The sequence below is a fragment of the Oncorhynchus mykiss genome, chromosome 27 (genome assembly GCF_013265735.2).
Source record: "Oncorhynchus mykiss isolate Arlee chromosome 27, USDA_OmykA_1.1, whole genome shotgun sequence".
In the NCBI taxonomy this organism is placed as follows: domain Eukaryota; kingdom Metazoa; phylum Chordata; class Actinopteri; order Salmoniformes; family Salmonidae; genus Oncorhynchus; species Oncorhynchus mykiss.
Window position 1 is genome coordinate 19,463,180 of NC_048591.1, and position 19,691 is coordinate 19,482,870.

A 19,691-nucleotide genomic window follows, 5' to 3' on the forward strand; every position below is an offset into this window, starting at 1 on the left:
AAGCTTTCCTCACCATCTTAAATAAGCATGCCCCATTCAAGAAATTTAGAACCAGGAACAGATATAGCCCTTGGTTCTCTCCAGACCTGACTACCCTTAACCAACACAAAAACATCCTGTGGCGTTATGCATTAGCATCGAACAGCCTCCGTGAAATGCAACTTTTCAGGGAAGTTAGAAACCAATATACACAGGCAGTTAGAAAAGCCAAGGCTAGCTTTTTAAAGCAGAAATTTGCTTCCTGCAACACAAACTCCATAAAGTTCTGGGACACTGTAAAGTCCATGGAGAATAAGAACACCTCATCCCAGCTGCCCACTGCACTGAGGCTAGGAAACACTGTCACCACTGATAAATCCACTATAATTGAGAAATTCAATAAGCATTTTTCTACAGCTGGCCATGCTTTCCACCTGGCCACCCCTACCCCGGTCATCAGCACTGCACCCCCCACAGCAACTCGCCCAAGCCTTCCCCATTTCTCCTTCTCCCAAATCCAGTCAGCTGATGTTCTGAAAGAGCTGCACAATCTGGACCCCATAAATCAGCCGGGCTAGACAATCTGGACCCTTTCCTTCTAAAATTATCTGCCGGAATTGTTGCAACCCCTATTACTAGCCTGTTCAACATCTCTTTCGTGTCGTCTGAGATTCCCAAAGATTGGAAAGCAGCTGCGGTCATCAACCTCTTCAAGGGTGGGGACACTCTTGACTCAAACTGCTACAGACCTATATCTATCCTACCCTGCCTTTCTGAGGTCTTCAAGAGCCAAGTTAACAAACAGATCACCGACCATTTCGAATCCCACCGTACCTACTCCGCTATGCAATCTGGTTTCAGAGCTGGTCATGGGTGCACCTCAGCCACGCTCAAGGTTCTAAACGATATCTTAACCTCCATCGATAAGAAACAATACTGTGCGGCCGTATTCATTGACCTGGCCAAGGCTTTCGACTCTGTCAATCACTACATCCTCATCGGCAGACTCAACAGCCTTGGTTTCTCAAATGATTGCCTCGCCTGGTTCACCAACTACTTCTCTGATAGAGTTCAGTCTGTCAAATCGGCGGGCCTGTTGTCCGGGCCTCTGGTAGACTATGGGGGTGCCACAGGGTTCAATTGTTGGGCCGACTCGCTTCTCTGTAAATATCAATGATGTCGCTCCTGCTGCTGGTGAGTCTCTGATCCACCTCTATGCAGACGACACCATTCTGTATACTTCTAGCCCTTCTTTGGACTCTGTGTTAACAACCCTCCAGACGAGCTTCAATGCCATAGAACTCTTCTTCCATGGCCTTCAACTGCTCTTAAATACAAGTAAAACTAAATGCATGCTCTTCAACCGATCGCTGCCTGCACCTGCCCGCCCGTCCAGCATCACTACTCTGGACGGTTCTGACTTAGAATATGTGGACAACTACAAATACCTAGGTGTCTGGTTAGACTGTAAACTCTTCTTCCAGACTCACATAAAACATCTCCAATCCAAAGTTACATTTAGAATTGGCTTCCTTTTTTGCAACAAAGCATCCTTCACTCATGCTGCCAAACACACCCTCGTAAAACTGACCATCTTACCGATCCTCGACTTCGGCTATGTCATTTACAAAATAGCCTCGAACACCCTACTCAACAAATTGGATGCTGTCTATCACAGCGCCATCCATTTTGTCACCAAAGCCCCATATACTACCCACCACTGCGACCTGTACGCTCTCTTTGGCTGGCCCTCGCTTCATACTTGTTGCCAAACCCACTGGTTCCAGGTCATCTACAAGACCCTGCTAGGTAAAGTCCTGCCTTATCTCTGCTCGCTGGTCACCATAGTTGCACCCACCCGTAGCACGCGTTCCAGCAGGTATATCTCACTTGTCACCCCCAAAGCCAATTCCTACTTTGGACCCCTCTCCTTCCAGTTTTCTGCTGCCAATGACTAGAACGAACTACAAACATCTCTGACACTGGAGACTCATATCTCCCTCACTAGCTTTAAGCACCAGCTGTCAGAGCAGCTCACAGATCACTGCACCTGTACATAGCCCATCTTTATATAGCCCAAACAACTACCTCTTCCCCTACTGTATTTATTCATTTATTTTGCTCCTTTGCACCCCAGTATTTCTTCTTTGCAGTCTCATCTACTGTCAAATCTACCATTCCAGTGTTTTAATTGCTATATTGTATTTACTTTGCCACCATGGCCTATTTATCGCCTTTACCTCCCTTGTCTCATCTCATTTGCTCACATTGTCTATAGACTTATTTTTCTATTGTATTATTGACTGTATGTTTGTTTTACTCCATGTGTAACTCTGTTGTTATGTCGAACTGCTTTGCTTTATCTTGGCCAGGTCGCAGTTGTAAATGAGAACTTGTTCTCAACTAGCCTACCTGGTTAAATAAAGGTTTTAAAAAAAGAAGAAATTGTGCTGCCCTATTTGAAATAATATATTATCTTTCAAGTACTTTAGCTGCGCTTGATTGTGATTGCGATGGAGTAGTCCTAAAAGTGTAAATTCCACCCATCTGGCACTTCAGGCAGCTAAGAAAACAAATACTAGCTAGCTTATTTTAAAACCATGTCTGCAGGGCATAGCTACACCTAACAAGCATATACGATCAGACTTGACCTACATGTACATAGAATTTAATATATATTTCTAAGGGAATATAATTCTATATGTGACAAGATTCAGACACATTGAATGTCTTTTAAGCGATGCCTATAGGCTATTGTTGAACTATTCTGCAGGTCTATACATCTTGCCGACTGCTGTGATCTAAAGTGTACCTGAGAAACCTGGTTATAGACAGATGCACCGCCGTAGGCTAGATGGTGTCCTGGCAAGCGAGTCAGAAAGTATGGTTTCATAGCCTAGATTGATTGACCAGTAATAAAAGATAAGTAGCCCATTGCTTGGTAATGATTGGGACAGTCACGATTGAGCAAGTGTAGACTTTCTGAAATGTTGGCATGTCTTTTACTCTATGGGTTGCTGTAAGGTATAAGACTGGGCAGTATGTATCAAGTGTCTCGGAGTTGGAGTGCTGCTCTAGGATCAGCCCCCCCCCTGTCCATGTAATATTATTAATTATGATCTAAAAGGCAAAACTGAAACAAGATTAGAAATTCTACTGAGATGCTTGATACATGTCGCACCAGGTTTGAAGAGCTTTGTGGCAAAATTCATTTCATCGTGAATTAGGGATGGTGCAGTGTGAAAGCTGTGCAGTAGCAGAATGGCGGATCTGTGGTGGTGATCTTGAAGGAGATGTGTGGTGCGAAGCTAGCTCAACAGGAAGTGATGTCATCGATTTACAGGCTGGCTGGCTAGCTCTGTCTTAGAGGGATGAGGTAATGCAGCTGCTCTCTCTCCTCTCACGGTGTGATTTCTCTGTCTCTCTCTGTCATACTGAGCTACCACTCTGTTTGTGGTTTATTTTTCATGGAACAGCTCTTCCTGTACTGTCTCATATCTGTGCCATTTGAGTACCAACATTGCCCCCTCTGCTGCATTCAGCCTATGTTTAGGGTTGTTATACGTTTTGTGGAACTTGTCTACTCTCCTATGGGTGCAATAGCTGGTGAAAGCCTAATTAGATGAAATGTTTCTTGTGATCATGCAGTTTTTTTTATAGAAAGGGTGGGGTTGGGGATTGGCTGTCTTTTAGTAAGTAGCATGACATAGTCCATTTGCCAGTCACTGTTTAGATGGAGAGTTGATATGTGTGACATCAGTCTGTGTTGAATTGGTCAACACCTGGTAGGTACAGCATGTACTCTGAGCATGTCTTGTTGCCTCTGCCTATGGTGGCCCACTCACTGATACCAACCAACCACACTGCTTCCTCTCACTTTGTCTCACTGTGGGCTGCTAGCCATGAATCAGCCTGCTTGCTCTCTCTGTCCTATCATACACTCTTTTTCTCTTTCTCCCCTTTTTTATTTCTCTCCCTTTTCTCTTTCCCTCTTTTCTCTCTTTTCTCTGTCTCTCTTTCTCCCTCTGTTCCTGCCGCATAGTGAAATTGGTATGTGTGTTTATAGTATCCCCCCAGAGGTTGAGCCAGGGTGAGGAGGGAATAGCTGGGCTCTCTGCAGGCAGTCTGACTGCAGTACTGCAGCATCTTTTTGCTCTTATTGTTACTCCTGTCCCTATCTGAGGTAGAGTAATGAATTGGCTTCTCATTCCCCCCTGTCTACCCTTGTAGTTCACTATAAAAGTTGTTACTGGTCAGGGACCAGACTCCGATGTATGCTCATCCCCCATCAAGTTAGATCTGTGGTAGTAGGAAGTAGAGGTCGACGGATTATGACGCCTACAACAATTATTGGAGCACCAACAAAAGCCGATACCGATTAATCGGCCAATTTTTATTTATCTATTTGTAATAATGACAATTACAACAATATTGACTGAACACTTATTTTAACTTAATAGAATACACCAATAAAAATCTATTTAGCCTCAAATAAATAATGAAACATGTTCAATTTGGTTTAAATAATGCAAAAACAAAGTGTTGAGGAAGTAAAAGTGCAATATGTTCCATGTAAAAAAGCTAAAGTTGGAGTTCCTTGCTCAGAACATGAGAACATATCAAAGCTGGTGGTTCCTTTTAACATGAGACTTCAATATTCCTAGGTAAGAGGTTTTAGGTTGTAGTTAATATAGTATTTATAGGACTATTTCTCTCTATACCATTTGTATTTCATATACCTTTGACTATTGGATGTTCTTATAGGCACTTTAGTATTGCCAGTGTAACAGTATAGCATTCCGTCCCTCTCCTCGCTCCTACCTGGGCTCGAACCAGGAACACATCGACAACAGCCACACTCGAAGCAGCGTTGCCCATCGCTCCACAAAAGCCGTGAACCTTGCAGAGCAAGGGGAACAACGACTCCAAGTCTCAGAGCGTGTGACGTTTGAAACGTTATTAGCCCGCACCCCGCTGACTAGCTAGCCATTTCACATCAGTGACACCAGCCATTAGGCTGATAGACTTGAAGTCATAAACAGCGCTGTGCTTGAGAAGAGCTGCTGGCAAAACGCACAAAAGTGCTTTCAGTGAATGCTTACGAGCCTGCTGCTGCCTACCATCGCCCAGTCAGACTGCTCTATCAAATCATAGACTTAATTATAACATAATAACACACAGAAATTCGAACCTTTGGTCATTAATATGGTCGAATCCGGAAACGATCAATTTGAAAACAAAATGTTTATTATTTCAGTGATGTACGGAACTGTTCGGTATTTTATCTAACGGGTGGCATCCCTAAGTCTAAATATTCTTGTTACATTACACAACCTTCAATGTTATGTCATAATTATGTAAAATTCTGGCAAATTAGTTCGCAATGAGCCAGGCTGCCCAAACTGTTGCATATACCCTGACTCTGCGTGCACGAGAAGTGACACAATTTCACCTGGTTAATATTGCCTGCTAACCTGGATTTCTTTTAGCTAAATATGCAGGTTTAAAAATATATACTTCTGTGTATTGATTTTTAGAAAAGCATTGGTGTTTATGGTTAGGTACAGTCGTCCAACGATTGCGCTTTTTTCGCAAATGCGCTTTTGTTAAATCACCCCCCAGCGTCGCATCAATTATATGCAACGCAGGACACGCTAGATAAACTAGTAATATCATCAACCATGTGTAGTTATAACTAGTGATTTATAATTGATTAAGTTTAATGCTAGCTAGCAACTTACCTTGGCTTACTGCATTCGCGTAACAAGCAGTCTCCTCGTGGAGTGCAACACGGTTAACTAGTCCAACGCTATAACCACAAGGTTGCAAGATTGAATCCCAGAGCTGACAAGGTAAAAATCTGTCGTTCTGCCCCTGAACAAGGCAGTTAACCCTCCGTTTCTAGGCCGTCATTGAAAATAAGACTGTGTTCTGAACTGACTTGCCTAGTTAAATAAAGGTATAAAACTTTTTTAATTTTTTTTTTTAATCGGCTCCCAAAAATGTCCTATTGTTATGAACTTGAAATCGGCCCTAAATTAATCGGCCATTCCGATTTATCGGTCGACCTCTAGTAGGAAGGTAAATGGTGTGGTAGTGTAAGGGTTTAATGAATCTGAATCGAGATTTATTTACTTTTATTTTACCTTTATTTAACCAGGCAAGTCAGTTAAGAACAAATTCTTATTTTCAATGACGGCCTAGGAACAGTGAACTGAACTGCCTGTTCAGGGGCTTGAACTTGCAACCTCCCGGTTACTAATCCAACGCTCTAACCACTAGGCTACCCTGCCGCCACCGAGATAGCGGTGATGTTTATCTCTCTCTAGGCCCTGCTAGCCCTCATGCAGGGTCTTGTGCTTATCTGGAGGAAAGGACAGAACAGGCTGTGGCAGGTTTGGGTTCTTTAATATCTCTGTGTAGATGACAGTGAGGATCTTTTGTTTGCCCTGGCTCAACTGAGAGGCCCACAGAAAACCATTGTCTGCTGTAGCAAGCAGCCCCAGAGTCAGACTGACTTCTGTTGCAGCTCAGGATAACACTAGTACATACGCATGTCGTGTCTTTGGCTATGCCGGATTAAGTGATATGACATGCTTTTCTATAAAATAATTTCTCTGTAATTATTATTACCTGATTGAGCTAATCGTGTAAATGTAATCAACGGGCGGAATAGATATTACAGCTGGTTACATAAAAGAATAGGGGTTTGAGTGAAAGAGTGGAAAGACTGAGGAACAAAGGGTGAAGCTGTGCTATCGTATATACAGTATCTTTTGCATTCTAAATTACTGCCCATTTGGAAAAGGAAAATGCAATAAATATTTACTCTGAGCTGCGCTTCGGTAGGTTGGTGGTAGATGGAAGGCCGTGTTGCCCAACCGAGTCCTTTGTCCTTTGAAGAATGTCTCTGCTGGTAAATTGGAAACGCTGTAGTAACGTCATTGTGTGATAGACGGGATACTCTGTCTGTTCCTTCCTAACCCTAGTTTGCAGCTGCTGTTGCTAACTCAACGGCTAGGAGGTATCACTTCTGTAGTGAATAAGAGTTCAAAGTTCATACCATTCGCAAGCAAAGCTCACGTTGATGTTGGCTTCGTTCTGTAGTTATTATCTGAACCATTCTGACATCGGACCGTCGTCCTCACATCCTCGGAACAGGAGGTTATATTGTAGTGAAAGCTTTATATAGGAAGGGAGAGGAGGGTGTGTTTGAAAAGTTTAATAGCCCATGTCCCTTCACAGGGGCGGGCCACTGATTGAGCAGACTTTCCACTAGAGTTTGTCATCTTATCATCGATGAGAATGTCTCCGATGACAACCGAACTGACATCATATTCATTAAGTACCACCGCATATGTTCAATTGGTCGGATTACCAGAATATAGTTAATTTCCTCCCACCTTCTGATGTTCCCAGAATCTCTGTTAACCAAAGGGGTTTGCAAATGTAACATCAGTGGGGTAGAGAGGTATTTATGACTGTCATAAACCTACCCCCAGGCCAACGTCATGACACGCACAACCAATATGCTTTAAGGGTTTCTGTCTGCTGGACCCCCCGTGACTCTAGGGAAACACGGTACACACCAGACACACACAGACGTGCAAAGACACTTCCTCGCTACTCATTTACACCAACCTCCTCCCCAGACCTGCAGCAGGATGTCACATGAGCGATAACCTCCTGCTGACCTTCAGCTGTAATCACACTGCTTCTGTCATCTGGGAGGAGACGGAGATACAGGAGGAGACGGGGATACAGGAGGGATGGGAGGGAAAGGGCAGGGTGCAGTCAGGCTGCCAGGCCAGCTACATGCTCTGCTGACAGACTGTCAAGCACACACGCACCTCTTTAAAGTCAGCCAGTCTCGGTGCCAAGCACAGCACCTTTTTTATTCTTTCACGTCATTTTTCTGTCAGGTGAATAGCCTTTACCCAATGCCCAGACCCATCCAATGATGAGAGAGTAAACCATCAGGCTTTGACACCTATTATCCATCTTAAACTCACATTTCCATTCTCACTATAAATGAATTCCGTTCAGACCAGGGTTTCTGTTAGCAGGTAAGAGCCAGGTCTTGTCTGTTAATTGTCGGAGAGAAGAAAAATCCCAGTGCGAAATAATGCTTTTTAGCCTGTTCATTGATGGGATAATGCTTTTGGAAAGTATTCAGACCCCTTGACTTTTTCCACATTTTGTTACGCTACAGCCTTATTATAAAGTGGTTTAAATAAATATTTTTCCTAATTAATCTACACACAATACCCAATAATGACAAAGCGAAAACTGTTTTTTAGAACTTCTTGCACATGTATTAAAAATAAAATTAACATTATTTACAAAAGTTTTCAGACACTTTGCTATGAGACTCGAAATTGAGCTCAGGTGCATCCTGTTTCCATTAATCATCCTTGATGTTTCTACAACTGCATTGGAGTCCACGTGTGGTAAATCCAATTGATTGGACTTGATGAAAACCTGCTCCAGAGTGCTCAGGACCTCAGACTGGGACGAAGGTTCACTTTGCAACAGGACAAAAGACCCTAAGCACACAGGCAAGACAATGCGGGAGTGGCTTTGTGACAAGTCTCTGAATGTCCTTGAGTGGCCCAGCCAGAGCCCAGTATTGAACCCGATCGAACATCTCTGGAAAAACCTGATAATAGCTGTGCAGCGACGCTCCCCATCCAATCTGACAGAGCTTGAGAGGATGAGCAGACAAGAATGGGAGAAACTCCCCAAATACAGGTGTGCCAAGCTTGTAGTGTCATACCCATGAAGACTCGAGGCTGTAAGGTGCCAAAGGTGCTTCAACAAAGTACTGAGTAAAGGGTCTGAATTCTTTACAGGACCAGTCAAAAGTTTGGACTCCTACTCAAGAGTTTATTTTTATTGTTTTCTACATTGTAGAATAATAGTGAAGGCATCAAAACGAAATTACACACATTTTCATCATGTAGTAACCAAAAAATTGTTAAACAAATCAAAATTTAAACTCGGCAACAAACAAAAAACATACTGCTTGTTCTGTGCGTGATTTCCTGCAAGACAAGGAATGTCAGTGTTCTGCCATGGCCAGCAAAGAGCCTAGCCTGGATTTCAATCCCATGTGAGCACGTTCAAGGACCTGTTGAATCGGAGGATGAGCGCTAGGGCCATTCCCCAGAGAAATGTCCGGGAACTTGCAGGTGCCTTGGTGGAAGATTGGGGCAGCATCTCACAGCAAGAACTGGCAAATCTGGTGCAGACCATGAGGAGGAGATCCACTGCAGTTCTTAGTATCTGGTGCGGACACCAGCTGCATTGTTACTTTTTTTATTCTGACCCCCCATTATTAAAAAAAAAAAAAACATTCCATTTCTGTTAGTCACTTGTCTGTGGAACTAGTTCCGTTTGTCTCATTTGTTGAATCTTGTTATGTTCATACAAGTATTTACACATGTTAAGTTTGCTGAAAAATAAATGCAGTTGACAGTGAGAGGATGTATCTTTTTTTGCTGAGTTCATTTTAGATTCTTCATTGCAGCCACCCTTTGCCTTGATGGCTTTGCACTCTCTTGGAATTCTCTAAACCAGTTTCATCTGGAATGCTTTTCCAACAGTCTTGAAGGAGTTCCCACATATATGCTCAGTACTTGTCCTTCACTCTGCGGTTGTACTCATCCCGAATCATATCAATTGGGTTGAGGTCGGTTAATTGTGGAGGCCATGTCATCTGATGGAGCACTCATCACACTTCTCTTTGGTCAAATAGCCCTTACTCAGCCTGGAGGTGTGTTGGGTCATTGTCCTGTTGAAAAATAAATGATAGTCCCACTAAGCTCAAACCAGATAGGATGGTGTATCATCATGCGTTTCTATGGCCGAGCAGCCTCATACAAACCTAATGTCACCATGGTCAATGCGAAGCGTATGGTGTCGTGGCTGAATGACGACATGAATAGCAGGTTATAAACTATCGCAGGATATAACAGTAGCCTCTGGTAAGACCAGGGGTGGCAGTCTTTGTATGTTTGTAAACAGCTGGTGCACGATATTTAAGGAAGTGTCAAGGTTTTGCTCACCTGATGTAGAGTATGTCATGATAAGCTGTAGACCACACTATTTACCAAGAGTTTATCGATATTTTTCATAGCTGTTTATTTACCACCTCACACCGATGCTGGCCCTACGACCGCACTCATTGAGCTGTATACGGCCATAAGCAAACAGGAAAACGCTCATCCAGAGGCGGCGCTTCTAGTGGCCTGGAACTTTAATGCAGGGTAACTTAAATGAGTTTTTACCTCATTTCTACCAGCATGTTAAATGTGCAACCAGAGGGAATAAAACTCTAGAACACCTTTACTCCACACACACACAGACGTGTACAAAGCTCTCCCTCGCTCTCCATTTGGCAAATTGACCATAAGTTTATCCTACTAAAGTTGGAAGCACCAGTGACTTAGTCAATAAAATAGTGATCAGATGAAGCAGATGCGAAGGCCCAGGACTATTTTGCTAGCACAGACTGGAATATGTTCTGGGATTCTTCCGATGGTGTTGTTGAGTACACATCAGTCACTGGCTTCACCAATAAGTGCATCGATGACATCGTCCCCACTGTGACTGTACATTCACCCCAACCAGAAGCCATGGATTACAGGCAACAACCACACTGAGCTAAAGGGTAGAGCTGCCGCTTTCAAGGAGCGGGACTCTAACCCGGAAGCTTATAAGAAATCCCGCTATGCCCTCCGGCGAACCATCAAAAAGGCAAATCGTCAATACAGGACTAAGATCGAATCATTCTACACCGGCTCTGATGCTCGTTGGATGTGGCAGGGCTTGCAAACTACTACAGACTACAAAGGGAAGCACACCCACGATCTGCCCAATGATACGAGCCTACAAGATAAGCTAAATTACTTCTATGCTCGCTTCGTGGCAAGTATTACTGAAACATGCATGAGAGCATCAGCTGTTCCCGATAACTGTGTGATGACTCTCCCCGCAGCCGATGTAAGTAAGACCTTTAAAAAAAAATAACGGTCAACATTCACAAGGCCGCAGGGCCAGACGGATTACCAGGACGTGTACTCCAAGCATGCACTGACCAACTGGCAAGTGCCAAGTGCATTTTCAACCCGCCCTGTTTGAGTCTGTAATACATGTTTTAAGCAGACCACCCTAGTCTCTGTGCCCAAGAACACAAAGGCAACCTGCCTAAATAACTACCGACCCATAGCACTCATGCCTGTGGCCATGGCTCACATCAACACCATTATCCCAGAAACCCTAGACCCACTCCAATTTGCATACCGCCCCACCAGATTCACAGATGATGCTCAATCTCTATTGCACTCCAGTGCCCTTTTCCGCCTGGACAAAAGGAATACCTTTGAGAATGCTATTCATTGACTACAGCTCAGCGTTCAACACCATAGTGCCCTAAAAGCTCATCAAAAAGCTAAGGGCCCTGGGACTAAACATCTCCCTCGGCAACTGGATCCTGGACTTCCTGACGGGAAGCCCCCAGGTAGAGGTAGGAAGGGCAGGTAACAACCCATCCGCCACGCTGATCCTCCACACAGGGGCACCTCAGGGGTGTGTGCTCAATCCCGTCCTGTACTCCCTGTTAACTCATTACTGCATGGCCAGGCCTGACTCCAACACCATCATTTAAGATTGCTGATGACACAGCAGTAGCCTGATCACTGACAACAACGAGACGGCCAGGTCTCTGGCCTCCTCCCTATAGGCTATGTGGTGTCAGGACAACAACCCCTCCCTCAATGTGATCAAGACAATGGAGGGGATTGTGGACTAAAGGAAAAAGAGGACCGAGCATGCCCCCGATCTCATCAATGGGGCTGTAGTGGATCAGGTTGAGAGCTTCAATTTCCTTCGTGTCCACATTACGAACAAACTATCATGGTCTAAGCACACCAAGACCGTTGTGAAGAGGGCACGACAAAGCCTATTTCCCCTTCAGGGGACTGAAAAGATTTGGCACTGGGTACTCGGATCCTCAAAGTTCTACAGCCACACCATCGAGAGCATCCTGACTGGTTGCGTCACTGCCTGGTAAGCAACTGCTCGGCCTCCGTCCGCAAGTCACTACAGAGGGTATTAACCGATAGATATGGGTCCGTTAAATTAAAATGTTACTGGTCAAATGTCCTGCGCTACATTTTCCTAACGGAAACCCTGGTTTAGACAACAGTTTCAGCTGAATAACTTTTGCCACTGAAATAACCTAGCACTTGGTGGGTAAATTTTAGCCTGAGTTGTAGTCCTAGGGTTGATCTACAGCTCAGTTAAGCGTATGTGTGTGTGCTTGTCCCTCTCAGCGTGTCTCTATTGTTCCAAACCTGAACAAAGAGAGGAAGAAGCAGGCAGTCATTTTACTGTGTTTGCTTCTGTCCGCTGGTCTATTGTCATGTCTATCTCAACATCTCATCTCATACCTCTAGCTCGGCTTTCACTTGGCTCATGTCTGGTCTTCATGTGAAGGATTTTGTAGAAAAGCTGTGTGTCAAGAGAGCGTGTGCGTGTCTGTCTGCAGGTGTTTCTGTGGTGTACAGTAGTCTAGTTTTCATTTTCTCTCTACTCTGTGGGGAGTGATTCCTCCATTATCTGCCCAGAGCAACAAGAGCTCATTATCGACAGCAGACACATGTGCTATCTATCTGTGTCAAATTGGTCTGTGAGCGTGTGGCCGTGCGTGTTATTTTTCTATTTAACACATGTCAAACAAAAGACCAATGCAATTTACTTGTTACTCAGACACACTTATTTTCGTTCTTTGTTTTACCTGTAGTCAAATCCCTGACTCAAGCTTTTTCTCCATTTTAAAGATAAATGTCTCATCTTCTTAACAAGAGAAACTCTAATCTCAACTGCTTTTAATAAGATAAATAATTGGTTTCTTTTGTCCTATTTCAGAAATCGAGCGATAGCTGATTACCTTCGTTCAAATGGATATGAAGAGGCATATTCTACTTTCAAGAAGGAGGCAGAATTAGACGTGGTGAGTAACGATGGAACATTACACACAAACGCACACAATAATACACGCTCACTATAAATCAAGCCTATTTACCCAAACAATACCACTTTAATTCCCACTTTATTCCCCCTTTTAATTGACACAGACACAAATCTGACTGAAGCCAATTGAGCCTAGTTAAGGGAATCTAGAGTCATTATTAGGTTGTCTGTCACACACGAGGGAGAAGACACACACACACACACACACACACACACACACACACACACACACACACACACACACACGAGGGAGAAGCTGCAGTCAGGTAGTGGAACAGAAGCTGAAGATAACCTGTCTTCCTTACTATCTCTATCAGAGCTAATGTAATGGCAGGTAGCTAGCAGCTAAAGCCCTGGGAAAATAAGTGCCCTTTGAATTACCTCAATGTACAATCTCTCCTCAAACAAGACAAAACAAAGCACAAAGACAACATGTGGCAGGGTAACATGTAAATGCTCCCTTCGCTCTCTCTGTGTCTGACTCTTTTCCTCTCTCCCTGTCTTTGTAATTTCCTCCATATTTCTATAGCACAGATAGGAGAGGGGTTCAGTCCTTCCTCCTCCCTAGTTAGTGGAAACAGCCTGAATAATAGATTGCTGTGGACAGAGAAGCTCCCTGACACGTTTGACACCACACACAGGCACACCTTGGCAGGATTGTGTTAAAAACTTGCCCTAATGATGCTGGCAATTCCAGCCTTCCATTGCCTTAATCTAGTTTATTTATTACCTGTTAAATGAGTAGGTTATACCAATGGAGAATGGAGGCATTTCCCCTAATGCTACATTTACACAGCCTTTGTCTTGGGTTTCTTTTAAGACCTCCTAAAATAATGTAATGCGGTATGTAGGTGAGCAGAGTGGTGTTGAAGGTAGTATACGAAACAGCATACAGCACCTCTCGTCTGGCACTGCCCGCACACACCCTGCTGATTAGACTGGCAGACCGCAGTGATTAGAAGGTGTGTGTGTGGATCACTGACTGACTGTGTGTGTTAAGCTGTCGGCAGAGGGTCTTGGCAGATGGCAAATCAGATTTTTCTCTCCTCCCTCTCTACCTCTCTTCGTCTCTCTTCACGGACACAATGCCACAACTCCTTTCATCCCTCCATCCTGTGAACCTCTCCTCCCATTTTATCGCTCCAAGCGCTGAGCTAGGCAGCAACTGTTCTCTTGGACACCTCTGATTTTCCATCAGAGCTATTTCTGCCTAGGAGCAGTAGTTCAGCTTCAGAACACACACCTCCCCTCTGTGCCTATAGCAGTACTCCTCAGTTCCACATTTTCTCTTTTGTTTCTCCCCCATTGAAACAGTGGCTAGGCTGTCAATCTGAATTGTTGATGGTTTGTTTGATAGCTGAACTGATGCAAGTGACCTGCTATAGAACTGTACTGAATCACCAGAGAAGTTAAGTGTTGTGCTACCCCTATCCCTTCACCTCTCCCCCTCATGGCTCTTCCATCCTCTCCCATTAGTAACACCACATGAGGAGACAATGGAAATATGTACCAACTAGAGGTCGACCGATTATGATTTTTCAACGCCGATACCGATTATTGGAGGACCAAAAAAGCAGATACCGATTAATCGGCCGATTTTTATTTATTTATTTGTAATAATGACAATTACAACAATACTGAATGAACACTTATTTTAACTTAATATAATACATCAATAAAATCAATTTAGCCTCAAGTAAATAATGAAACATGTTCAATTTGGTTTAAATAATGCAAAAACAAAGTGTTGAAGAAAGTAAAAGTGCAATATGTGCCATGTAAGAAAGCTAATGTTTAAGTTCCTTGCTCAGAACATGAGAACATATGAAAGCTGGTGGTTCCTTTTAACATGAGTCTTCAATATTCCCAGGTAAGAAGTTTTAGGTTGTCGTTTATTATAGGAATTATAGGACTATTTTTCTCTACCATTTGTATTTCATTAACTTTTGACTATGGATGTTCTTATACGTACTTTAGTATTGCCAATGTAACAGTAGCGCTTCCGTCCCTCTAGTTAGTTAGTTAGTTAGTTAGTTAGTTAGCGCGCGCTAACTAGCAAGCCATTTCACCTCTGTTACACCAGCCTCATCTCGGGAGTTGATAGGCTTGAAGTCATAAACAGCACAATGCTTGATGCACAACGAAGAGCTGCTGGCAAAATGCACGAAAGTGCTGTTTGAATGCATGTTTACGCGCCTGCTTCTGCCTACCACCGCACAGTCAGATACTTGTATGTTTGTATGCTCAGTCAGATTATATGCAACGCAGGACACGCTAGATAATATCTAGTAATATCATCAACCATGTGTAGTTAAGTAGTGATTATGATTGATTGTTTTTTACAAGATAAGTTTAATGCTAGCTAGCAACTTACCTTGGCTTACTGCATTCGCGTAAAGGCAGTCTCCTTGTGGAGTGCAACGAGAGGGAGGCAGGTTGTTATTGCGTTGGACTAGTTAACTGTAAGGTTGCAAGATTGAATCCCCCGAGCTGACAAGGTGAAAATCTGTCGTTTTGTCCCTGAACGAGGCAGTTAACCCACCGTTCCTAGGCCGTCATTGAAAGTAAGAATGTGTTCTTAACTGACTTGCCTAGTTAAATAAAGGTATAAAAGAATCGGCAAATCGGCGCCCCAAAATACCGATTTCCGATTATGAAAACTTGAAATCGGCCATTCCGATTTAATCGGTTGACCTCGGGTACCAACTCTTCTCAGCAAACACTCCATCCCTTTCCCTTTTTTAGTGTTTATAAGCCACATAGCCAGTTGAGCTCCAACAGTGCAGGACAAAGTGATGGAAAACAATACAAATATGATCAAATTGATAATAATAATTGAAAAATTAGCCCCCTCTTTATCAATCTGCGCCCCCACGCATATTTCAGACCGCAGAAATGGTGTCTGCAGCAGTTGTGTGTACCACACTGTCTGACTGCTTCCACCTTCATGTGTCTTGGGGAGTGCTGTTGTCTAGACTGTGTGGGAGGACGGATGAGAACCCACCTGGTGTGTGTAACCCTGCTCAGTGTGACTGTCTGATTAGCATGTTGTAGAGGCAGGTGTGGGGCTCAGCTGCAGGTAACTCAACCTCCCCCTGGCTCATTGGCACCCACAACACAATCAAGAGCTAGGGGCTTCATATGCCACACACACACCAACCACTTATTTTCTTTGTCCCTTTCTGCCTTCCTTGAATAGAACATGTAGGCTCATTTCTAGGTGAATTGCTCGTCTTAATCTTTGTTACTACCCGTAACAGATTTCACTCAAGTTTGTCTTACTCCTTACCCTAGCCAGCCTGTAAAAATGCACCAGAAGTCCCTCCCTCGCCCTTTAGTAAAATGGCCGCCATACCCCTGTTGCTAGCCTTTCCTCCAGGTTGAGTTAATGTCCATCCCCAGCAGACTGTGAGGGCGTACGCCCTTGTCTGCAGGAGATTAGCCTGTGTGAGGGGGATTAAGAAGTGTGTGTGTGTGTGTGTGTGTCCGTAAGTATGTCTCCCTGTGTATGTGTGTTTACAATTAGCCTCCAAGTCTGACCCTCTGTGGTGCGACCACTGTTTGGATGTAGGGGTGTAAATCCCATTCCTTATTACTGTGTATACACACACACACTCCTTATTACTGTACCCACAGACTGCATGCAACCTCCGCTGCCCCCTAGGCAGACCATAGGGCCCACTGATTAGGCCTAAGCTAAGCTCCGTGCTTAGATTGTGTGTCTGTGCATGCAGCGTTCTTTTCCTAACTCCTTTCTTTCTTTTCATCCCCAACCAGAATGAAGAATTGGATAAGAAGTATGCCGGCCTTTTGGAAAAGAAATGGACCTCAGTCATCAGATTACAAAAGAAGGTTTGTGGTTTGTTTCAGGGATGCTGGTGGGGATTCTGTCTGCTAGTCTCGGCCCATGACTGCGGTGGAACATCATCTGATCATAAATTCACCATACACGGCATATTAAAAAGGTTACAGTTCAAGGAATTGAATGTGTTAACCCAATGCCCTTATGATATGATGAGATTGTTTGATATGGCTGGCTCTCATGTGGTTGCTTAGCAGTACACTGAAGCTGCCTGCAGAGATTTCCATGTATCAGCAAGCTTATATTAGCCATTTGTACTTGCGTAGTACAAAGTATACACTGTACTGTATTCCAAAGTGCTTTACATTGTAAGTGGTACATTTCCCACCTGATGAAAACAGCCAGTTTCCTTCTGTAATAATGTAATACCACATATCTTACTGTGATGGTAACTGAGTCGCCATGTCTGTCGCCATGTCTGAACACCCCCCCCCCCCAGGTGATGGAGCTGGAGTCGAAGCTGAACGAGGCCAAGGAGGAGATCACCCTAGGTGGGCCCATAGCCCAGAAGCGTGACCCCAAAGAGTGGATCCCTCGCCCGCCGGAGAAGTACGCACTGAGCGGCCACCGCTCCCCTGTCACACGCGTCATCTTCCACCCAGTCTTCAGCGTCATGGTGTCCGCCTCCGAGGACGCCACAATAAAGGTCAGTAGAATATAATAATCATCATAAACAACAACAGTCTTTACTCTTTCTAAGTTTTTCTCCAGATTGGTTGCCAAGGTCCCTGAAGACTGCCTAAACAGTGAAACAATGTACAAACAACGTAATCATCATAATAAGGGATGCCAGCAACCCACCCCATACAACTTCCCAACACTGTCTTGGCAACTTACTTCATCTACTTGACTTGTATGCGTGTTGACTGTGTATGTATAACTGTAACCAATAAGGCATAGTACAAGTGTGTAATCAGGCCACATTGATATTTTAATGTTGTCATACTTCTAGTGCCAATCAAAGTTGGCATTTTGAGAAAATGACTTCAACATATGTATTTTGAAATACATTTCAGAATTAAATTGTTCTAAAGCATATAGTATTGTTATTTGACCTGTTCTACGACCAATTATAAACTGGGTTGTTCGAGCTCTGAATGCTGATTGGCTGACAGCCAAGGTATATCAGACCGTATAACAAAATGTTTATTTTTTTTTACGTTGATTACCAGTTTATAATACCAATTAGGCATATCGGGGGTTTGTGGTATATGGCAAATTTACAACGGCAATGGTCGATGCGTCATGCATAAGAACACCCTTAGCCGTGGTATATTCGCCATATACCACACCCCTCAGGCTTTATTGCTTAAATATGCCAAATATATGATTCCACTCATTGTCGTTTGTTAATCACAGCTGTTTCTGTATTGTACTATACTCTTTGGACACGTGCTTGTGAGAGAGGGAGAGCAAGAGGGAGAATGCTGTAGCAGGCCTCATTCTCCATCGACTTGCATTGGATTTGCTTATGCTGTATAATATACTCTGTGAGTGTGTGGATTTCTTTAGATATTGTTTTCACAATAACAGAGGAGAGATGTTCATAAAAGGACACTGTGTTTTGCTTTTAGCTGCATTCCCAAAGCGATAAGCTCTGCTTCCTTGTTATTTATTCATTCACCCTGATTCGTCCGCCATTGCTATTTTTTACAGCCATTCAGGATTGGTCTGCTGCTCTACCACAGCTAGATACCTTCATGCCCCAGTTCCTCTGTTCCGTATAAATATTTGTGCTGTATATTTTATTCATGTGGAATCAGACTCCTGTTCTCTGTTTTGCCATGCTACCCTTCATTCTCTATTTGACTACACTACCACAAGGGGCCTCCTCTGGCACCACCTACTTCGCCACCACCTCCTCCCAGCTACCCCTCTTCATTCCCAGCACCCCCCTCCCCCTTATCTTCCGCTTGAGTGCTGGCCCCTCCGCCTCGACCGCTATCCATCCAACCCGGAGAAGGCCCAATCAGGCCCCAAATCTCACAATCTGCCCCCTCCCCTCTTATGCCGCCTCTTCTTTCCTGGCCTGTCTCGCCTCACTCTTGTCCCCTACTTTCCCTCCAAACCTTGCTGTTAAATCTTATACTGGGGAGCTGAACTTAAGAGTTCTGCACACTGACATTCTCTCTATTTCTCTCTTTGACATTCCGCTAGGGATGTGTTAGTTTGCCTGCAGTCAAACTAGTCTCTTTTTTCCCCCTCCTCTTTGTTTAGTATGCAGGGAGTAATTGTCACGGGGCTTTGGTGCTCTGCGGACAAACTGCTTCATCTCACTCCTTCCCTCTCTTACTCCCTCTCTTCCCTTGTCCACTGCTCTCCCTTCTGCTAACGTAGCAAATCTATACAATCCTTTTTTAAAAAAACTTGTTACCAGCCTTGAGCTCGCCGCCTTGGCAGTATTTAAATCAGCAGGTTTTGTGAGCAGTGAGCCTTCTCTATTTCACTCTCTCTTGCTCTCAGTTTCCCCCCTTCGCTTTCTCTCGCTCTCGCTTCCCCCCACCTCCCTTTCTCTGCATCGTGATAAGAAACCCTGTCACACAAAAGTAGACTGAACAGCTTGAGGTGAACTACTGCTTATGGCAAGAACGACATATGCCTTTAGCATATACTGGACCCCATTATTTTAGTGACTATTTTAGTGTCTTTCTCTCACAAGTTGGCCTATATTAATTACTGCCTTGGTATTTTGGTTTTTCTTCAAATTGAATATAGGTTATCTTCAGTTGGTCAATGGAAATACTTAATCAATTTGTCTCTCGCTCTTAGAGCCACATTGTTACGAGTGGCTAACATAAACACTAAATTAATCTCA

The 19,691-nt window shown here is 43.8% G+C and overlaps 1 protein-coding gene across 4 annotated transcripts in view; it reads left to right on the forward strand.

Moving 5' to 3' along the window:
- LOC110507703 (lissencephaly-1 homolog A) overlaps positions 1 to 19,691 on the forward strand; it is a 62,516-nt gene that overhangs the window by 23,160 nt on the left and 19,665 nt on the right. For all 4 annotated transcript variants that reach the window (XM_021587865.2, XM_021587863.2, XM_036965823.1 and 1 more), the window contains 3 exons: positions 12,910 to 12,994; positions 16,792 to 16,866; positions 17,316 to 17,522. In XM_021587865.2, the coding sequence (XP_021443540.1) occupies positions 12,910 to 12,994; positions 16,792 to 16,866; positions 17,316 to 17,522 (367 nt within the window). The remainder of the gene's footprint in view (positions 1 to 12,909; positions 12,995 to 16,791; positions 16,867 to 17,315; positions 17,523 to 19,691) is intronic.